This window comes from Meleagris gallopavo, chromosome 1, assembly GCF_000146605.3.
Source record: "Meleagris gallopavo isolate NT-WF06-2002-E0010 breed Aviagen turkey brand Nicholas breeding stock chromosome 1, Turkey_5.1, whole genome shotgun sequence".
Classification (NCBI taxonomy): Eukaryota; Metazoa; Chordata; class Aves; order Galliformes; family Phasianidae; genus Meleagris; species Meleagris gallopavo.
In genome coordinates, this window is record NC_015011.2 from 106,339,892 (window position 1) to 106,348,224 (window position 8,333).

The following is an 8,333-nucleotide window of genomic DNA, read 5'->3' on the forward strand; positions in this document are numbered from 1 at the left end:
TTTGTCAGACTTTATTCATGGGGGGCAGATGACATTTTGCTAGATGTGCCAGTTATTCTGAATTCACTTCTTCACAGCTTGTGGTTTCCATATTTAACACTACTTTCATCAGAAAACCACAACTATGAGTGGTTAGCAGTCAGTGCAGTGTGAGAGATTAAGCTGCCTAACTGGCTTCCTGTGGAGGCCAGCCACATCCTCCATAGCAACTATATTAATGTAATTTACTTGGAGCTTTTTAGTCTGTTCGTGGGCATAAATTAAATTGAATTACCGATGGCATAAACCCTCAGAAGTAGAGAAATAGAAAAGACTGTTCAGTGTTGCTGTGCTTCTTTATAATGATCTGTGCTTTCTTGTTTACAGTAGTGCATTAACACTAAATTTAAACCCACGCTTTTGTAAAATATTAAACAGATATATGCTGAATTAAAAAAAAAAAAAAAGCAGTGGGAACAAAAACTAAGACTAAAACCCTCAACTTTACTAAGCTCCATGTTTCTGTTGGTTAGAATGGCTAGCGATGAGAAATGACTTATCCCACAGTCCTACTTGTCCTGTTTAAATTCTCCAGGATCTACCTGGAGACTTATTCTGCCTGTTACTAATTTCAAGTTGTTTCAAGATGTCTGTTATTAACTTCAGAGATAAGTAGTATTTACAGGATGACTAGGAAGGGGTTTGGATCGAGCTCTGTCTTGAGACCAAATGTTTGAATCGCTTAGATAGTATTAGTGATGCAACCCAATGGTACTTCAGCATTGAGTCGAATTACACCTCTTGTTATTTTGTAATAAGTGAGAAAATCATAGCAACCAGTGGATGTGCTAAGGGCAGAAATGCACCAAGCACCACAATCATAAATAACTTCTACACTAAACTGTGATGAGACAGAATACACTCTCACCACTTTTTCATTCACTAAACTTGAGAGAATGGCTAACATGGTGACCAGAGTGGCTAACAGAGCTTCAAGTGAAAATAACCGTGCTAAGATGGAGGACTGAGCATCAGGAACCTCATGAGGTTCAGTGAACAGAACTATGGAGTTTTGCATCTTCAGCAGAAAACCATCATGTGTGGGTACAGTCTGAGAGGGGACTGGCTGAAGAGTTGTCCTCTGAAAAAAAGAAATGGAGATTGTGCTGGGCATCGAATGCAAGCCAAGGGTGAATGCAAGTGAAAACACATAATGAAGGGCAACGTCCACCAGTTATATTCTGAGATGTTTACTTTGAACAGTAGGAAACCTTCAGCAGGAGAGGAGTATAGCAGGTTCTCCAGAGAGATCATGAGTTCTCCATCCTCAGAGTTTTCCAAGGCTTGGATGGACAAAGAAAGCTGCACCTGTCTTGATCTATTGATGGTGACAGTCCTGCTCTGAGTAAGGAGCTGCACTAGGTAACCTCCAAAGGTCCCTACCAGGCAGCAATTCACAGTTCTGTGACATATTTAGTCTCACTTCGGGTTGCTTCCTTTCCAGAAAATCCAAGACAGTGAAAAAGATTGTTAGACCTTCACAACCTTGAGTTCTACACAGATATTATAAGATGGCATTTTTGTCCTGTGATCATCAATATTGTAGGAAATCCCATTTGTTCAAGATCAAGAAATGACTGTCGGTAGCTATCACCAGGTACTCTAACAAAAACAACAAAAGCCAAAATATCATAATTCAGCTAACATATAATAGATTGTGTGACTGTTATTTTTATGTTAGGGGTATATTTGAACAATTTAGGCAAATTTATCCCTTTTTATTTCCTTGCAATTTCCCTCAGAGTAGAAGAGGGTAAAGGAAAAGTTTTCTTTTCAGAAGGAAAAAAGCAGAATCTATGCTGCTATCAAGCATTCTCAAAATGTAATTTCAAATGTCAGCCACTGCAGAAATAATTTTGTATTGCTTTTTTTTTTATAAGGAGTAGTTATTGTATTCGAACCAAATAATAAGTAATTAGGGACTATTTATTTTCAGAACTAGCTATCTCCAAGGCAGAAAATTGTGCTTTTTTTTTTTCCCATTTTTTCACTTCTTCAAAATGCTGAATTCCTAAATTGTAATCCTTATGCCTTGTATTTCACATTAATATTATGTGGTTTAGTTTGGTTTTGCTGCAGGGCTTCACAGAGACATACAAAATGGTGGAGCGGAGAAGAACAGTGAGATATGTATGAGAAATAACTGCATGGCAGGGCAAGTACAGTATGTGGACTCTGAACAAAGTAGATTTCACAGGCCTTCAAGGTAGTCTTTTGCAATTCTGTCCACTCCTGTGCAGCTTCCATACCGTGTCTGTGCAACAGCAGTGTCTTGGCAAAGACATGCTGATGATACAGGGCTGCTTTATTTTGGTGTGATGAGTTGAAAGAGCATGTTTGGTTATTACTGGTGTCAGAAAGCTTGTGAATGCAGCCTCAGGTTTCATGCAGCTCTCTCTAACACTGTTTTGCCACCAAAGAGGTCTACCCATGTCTGCAGCTGGAGAAAGGGTTGGTTCAGCGAGTGATTCCTGAGAAAATTCCTGGGTTTGGCATTTCTTATGGGCGGAGTGTTTTCCATCAGATGAGCGAGCTGTCCTGACTCTTCTGGAAGCTCATCTGTCACTAGGGACAAGATTGTGAGTGAGCAGAACAGCCTTCTGCTTTAGTGCCCTACCATAAGTTGAATTAATTCTAGTGAGAATTGAACCTTTCAATAATATGAGATCATGGGAGGCTGGGAACTGAATACTAAATCCGCCATCTTTCTTCCTAAGGATGTTTTATGCCAATCTTTCCAAATGTGCTTTCATGAGACTTGTCAAAGCTGTGTGTAAAGGAGATCCTATGTTTACAGTAGTCAGGGCCACTTAAGATCTGGTGTGTGTCTTTATGTGAAATGAACAAGAAATGAGGCAAGAACTTTAAAACTGAGGTCTTGACGAGAAATACACAAATGTATCTTTATTTCAGTAGAAAAGCAGATGAGGTCTGTTTGGAAAGTTTGTTAAGATGCACAAAGAGCACTGACTGCAGGCTCCTAGTTGCCCTAAGCATGCTGGAAGGTGTGTCCTTCCCCAGCTACAGGCCTGCAGGTACAAAATGCCCTGAATATTTTGTTGCCCCAGGCAACTCCGTTGCTCTGCCTTTACATCACACATAGCCCCATCCACAGCTCAGGAGAGCTTTGCTGGTTTGCCATGGTTACTGTGACAACCATGGACAGCATAACCTTTCCAGCGAATACTGGTTTAACAAGTACCGGCTTGTGGTGGTAATGAATCAAATCAGGAAGCCTGTGATGTGCCAAGATGGATGGCTGCTCAAAAACAGCTGCTGAGGCATTCCTTCACGATTCTTGCTTTAGTTTTGTCCTGTCCATTTTTGATCTGCGTGTTAGCTTCTTCCTCATTGCCCAACATATCACCTCCAGACTCCTCACTATTGGCACTGACCATCCTCTCCACTCTTCCCCTATGCTGGACAGATGTCCCCAAGCTCTCCCGCTTTACCTCCCCTTCCTTCTTGATTTTCATCTCAGCAGTATCACTCCCAAGGCTATTGGTGCTGCTTTCTGCCTAGAATATGGTCTTCTAAAGTATGTGCGAAGCTAATGAACCTGCGTACAACTCCCTAAAACCTTGGGAGGCAGCTAATACAGAAGATGTAAGAATCCTCTCAGACTCTCTTCCACTTGCTGCAAATGCCAGAAACAACAAAAACTCTCCAGCCCTGAATAGTGTACTGGTACTGTAGGATTTTTTAAGCCTCATTAGATTGACATTTCTGAAAGGTTAGTTCAGGAGGAAAACGTGATCCAGCGGCTGGGGCTTTAAGTTGGCTATGGGAGACCTGAGTTAAATTTCTGCTCTCTCACTGACAGCCTATGTAGATGTGGGACTATTATGGTTTCCATTTGCCTCAGGTTCCCATTTTATAAATGTGAAATACCAGCATTCTAATTGCAATAAGAAAAACATTTAAAAATGAGTAAGCTGAGATACATGATGGAGAGGGTTGTGTAAGTTTTTAGGCTAGATATTGTTATTTGCTTTTAAATGGTCTTATAGACTTAATGCTTCTCTTTCTGTAATTTCTCAGAGGTTGATGGTTCTCCAGTGTCTGAGATTGAAGGCCCTTTCACAACCACAGATGTTGCAAGCAACTGCGTTTCTAGCATAACTTTCCATGAACCAGTGTTGTGGATTGCCTCCTATGCTCTCATGAGCCTGTGTGGGATTATTCTCCTTATCCTGATCATCCTGCTGCTTATTCCACCACGGTGTCAGCATCGCTACACTGACAATGACGTGGTCAACGATGAATCCTCCTTGGTGCGACATCGATGGAAATGAGAAACTTGATGATGAAACCTGGGACTTCAACAGAATGAAGGAGAAAGTACTTTGCCAAGGGGAAGAAGCCAATGCCTCAGTCCTTCCTACATCCATTACAAATTGTTGTTGGAAAGCCCTCCAAATACTCTGCATCATAACTTTTTAAGCTTTATTTTCTAACACTGATTCTGAACCAAAGCACTGTTAACCACCTCTCTTAAGTGCTACGGTATGGATTTGCTACTACAGTACAATGAGCCTTTATGCTCACAATAGTACCTTTTTTTTTTTTTTTTTAAGAAAAAGAACCCTACACCATGATGTTCTTCCACTATTTGAACAAAACTGTCCATCCCTCTTTCATATTAAAAAAAAAAAGCTATCAGAATTTTCTAAGTGATCAAACCCTGACTGTAGAAAAAGAGAAAAAAAAATTAATAACCTTTCTTACTAATCACATTAAATGAATACTGCATTGCGTTTACATCAGTTCATTTTGAAGCTGTGCTTATGGTGCGGGGGAAGGAGAAAGGTCAGATACACGCAGCAGTTAAAGCAAGCGAGGTCAAGAAAAATGGTGGTTTGGGTTTTTGTTCCTCAAGATGTCTGCTGCCACTTGAGGGATCACCATTCCCAGGTGTCATTGCAAAATAGTTTGAGGAGGTAAAAACTGAAAAACAAACTTGTTCAGCCTTAGTGTAAAACAAGACTACCTCTCTTAATTCACAAGGATGATACCACTGGTAAACATGTGACTTAGAACTGGTCTTAAAACATAAGACATCCCATGCAACCAAATGTAACTCCTGAACTTCTTAGTAGTTGATGTTAGGGAAATTAATACTTAACAACTTTCCATTTCGGTGCATAAAAAAGCATTTCAGTTTTCCCCCTATTGTGGGGTTTTGTGTGGCTGTTTGGTTGTTTAATTCAGAATGACTGATATATAGAAAAGGCTGGATTGCATATGTATAGATAGATACTATAAATCTAAGGTCTATGTTCTGTTGTATCTTTTCCCATTTCTTGTGTGTAAAAAAGGAAACAACGAAACGAAAAAGACAACCCATTTTTTGCTGAGCTCAGCAATGTAAAAAATCAAGAGAAAAGTCTTTCCTCATGGACAGACTGTGAAATGAAAATCTTAATGCTGGCTTGTTTTTAAACATGAGCAGCAGTTGGGGGTTTTAGTTTAGCTTCATTGGTGTGACAGGCAAATGAAAAATTTCTGGACTGGCTATCTGAATACAAACATGCAGTAAGACTGAAAACAATAGTGGGAGAGATCAGGAAGGAATGTATTTGACCAGACCTCCACTGTGCAAGCATAGATCTTAATGCTGAGGTCACAACACACTATTTTCTTTGCAGATAGAACAATTTTTCATGTATTTTGTCAGATAAACAACACAAGGTTGAGCATTCCAATGATAACAAGTTATCTCTCTGAAAAATAACAGAAAAAAAAAATCCTTTGCATTTCAATAGCAGTTTACAAATCTACGAGTAAAAAGAAAGTGGTAAAAAAGGAAGCTTAGCTCAGAATCTCCCAATCTGTCGCCCAGAAATTTTTCTGCCTGTAATCCCTTCCTGCAGTTTTCTGATTCACACTGCCTTTGCTTCTGACTCTGCAGGGAATAAGTGAATATTTCTTTTTTTTTTTCAGGATGGTGCTTTTACAGAGGTGCGCATACTATGTGTGAAAATAAAGCACCATTGTTTTTTAAACTAATGTGCATATCACTTCATAACTAGAAGTGCCAGTGGTTTTCTTTCCCTTTTAATTCCTGCATTTCCAAACTGCTTGACTGCATAAGGTAAAATGATTTGTGTTTTCATCTAACATCTGAAAATGATTTAACTTAGAATTAAGAGTTGAAAGTGGGAGGAAGTTTTGAATTTGCCTCATTCCTGCTCTGCCTCTTAGCTTTTAAAGGGAGAAGAACAATTGCAAGGAACGTAAGAAATACAGTTTAGGTCTTTTCTGCCTCGTGTACTTTCCATATGTCTCTTTCTTCATGTCTTTTTACTACATGTCTTTAATTTTAATCAGGTCTTTTAGTACACTTTATAACAAAGCGTTTCTTTGGGTTTTCCTTACAGCAAAAGACTTTGCTTCATTTCCTTCTGTGATTCAGTTCCATGTAGTCCTCCTGGGTTTGGTTTGACACGTTAACGAACCTTTTCAAACTTGTATTCCTTCTTGTATGGTATAGGAATACAAGTAATGTTTTTGTCACCTGTTTCAAACAGAAACGTGTTGTGCATGTTTGGATTGATATAGCAGTAAGCAGTGAGCCCTTTTTCAATTCAGAAAGCACCAACAGATGTATGTTCTCAGAATACGTTAACTTCTGTTTCCCTCTCCCCTCCTGTCTCCTCTTTACAAGGAGTTTTAGGAAGGAATTTGCTGGGAAAGGTTTCTGGTATGCTTCTGATGACAAGCCACAGTTGTTCTGAGTTGTTTAACAAAGTCAGTGTAGAAAATTTTATGTAAAAAGCTTTCAGTTTTACCCTTTTGTTTTGAATGTCATTGGTCAAGACATTTTAATAGAAATGCTTGAATTACATGAGCAATAATCAAGTAGGACAAATGAAATAGTAATATATTCCTGAGTTTTCATGGCATCCCTTGCCACTAAAATTTAGTTTATAGTAAAATGCTGTTAGTGACATCTGCTAGCGGCAGAAAATTCATCTTAGCTTGTAAATTGATACTTACATTGGCAGATATTCAGGTGAGTATTGCTTTGTTGCTCTGGCAACAAGAAGAGCAATAGAAACCCTTGAGGGTTGATTTTTTAGCCTACAGCACATTAAGAAAAATAATGCTCTTGAGCATTTTTCCATGAAAGATGAAATACAAAGATAGACTACAGTGTTACCAGGTATGTCTTACCAGTGGTCGCTTCCCCCAGTGTATTTTTTTAAAGGAGAGTGCTGTGAGGTATTTTATACTCCTGTTAACGAACTTCAGAAATCAGATTAAATCATACCTGAAGAAAAAAAAAAAAGAAAAAAAAAAGAAACAAAGAAAACAATCACCAAAAAGCAGAGCTTTGGATAAAAATGGTGCTGGGATATATTCTCTATTTATTATGGAAGACAGGGTACTCTAAATCACAGCGCTCTAAATCATTCCTTGTATACATATCAATATTTGTTGCAGAACCAGCATTCTCCTAATGTGAATGTAATATCATGTACCATGAAAATGTCAGAAAAGCCATGTTTTATTGGATACAGCCTTTTAGATAATTGATGCTATCAGTTCAGTCATCAGGGATTTGAAGATGCGTGATTTGAGTACAATAGTTAAACCTGAGTTCAGGCATGGGAATACATTAGTTATATCCCACTGCCTTTACAAGTTTTAGAAATTTTATCATGGGCTTTTTGGCTCAATTTAAGAGTTGAAGAAAACATGAAGAATTTTTATAAGCTTTTTTTTTTTCAGATTCAGTAAAAGGAGTTAGGTACAGGGGATTGTTCTGTTTTAAGGATTTGTAAGTTGGACCAACTTAAATGCAATATATCAAGGCAGGGTGCAATTCCAGTTCTCAGCTTTGATATTCTGCAAGTTCATGTGTGTGTGGCAATCACAGTGCTACTGGCTTTGGTTTCTCTTGTTAACAGATCAGTTTCTTAACATTTAACTCTTTATCAGCAGATATCAAAAGATTCTGCTCAGTTACTAGCAGCATATGAATTTCTGTTTCACTGAAGGATTAGTCATTTGTATACTAACCTTTTCCAGTCTTTTTTTTTGTCTCTTAACATAGCACTTTTTTAAAAGACAGAGTAGTTTTTTAGCTGTCTAATAATCCAGAATGCCTGAAACATTGAAACATTCTTTCGGTTCCGTGGAGGTTTCTCAACAGCTCTATTGGTTGGTTGCCATATTCTGCCCTCCAACATGAGCCTCATATACACAAGCAGTAGTAGTTCCTCATCATGAAGGAAGCTGGTATGACTGAGGTGAAAGCAAAGGAAATAAAGGAAAGAGAAATTAGTAAG

The 8,333-nt window shown here is 38.5% G+C and overlaps 1 protein-coding gene across 1 annotated transcript in view; it reads left to right on the forward strand.

Moving 5' to 3' along the window:
* BACE2 (beta-secretase 2) overlaps positions 1-7,345 on the forward strand; it is a 31,340-nt gene extending 23,995 nt beyond the window's left edge. Inside the window, exon 9 of the mRNA XM_019611999.1 lies at positions 4,081-7,345. Within this exon, the coding sequence (XP_019467544.1) occupies positions 4,081-4,334 (254 nt within the window). The 3' untranslated portion in view covers positions 4,335-7,345. The remainder of the gene's footprint in view (positions 1-4,080) is intronic.
* The last annotated feature ends 988 nt before the right edge of the window (positions 7,346-8,333 follow it).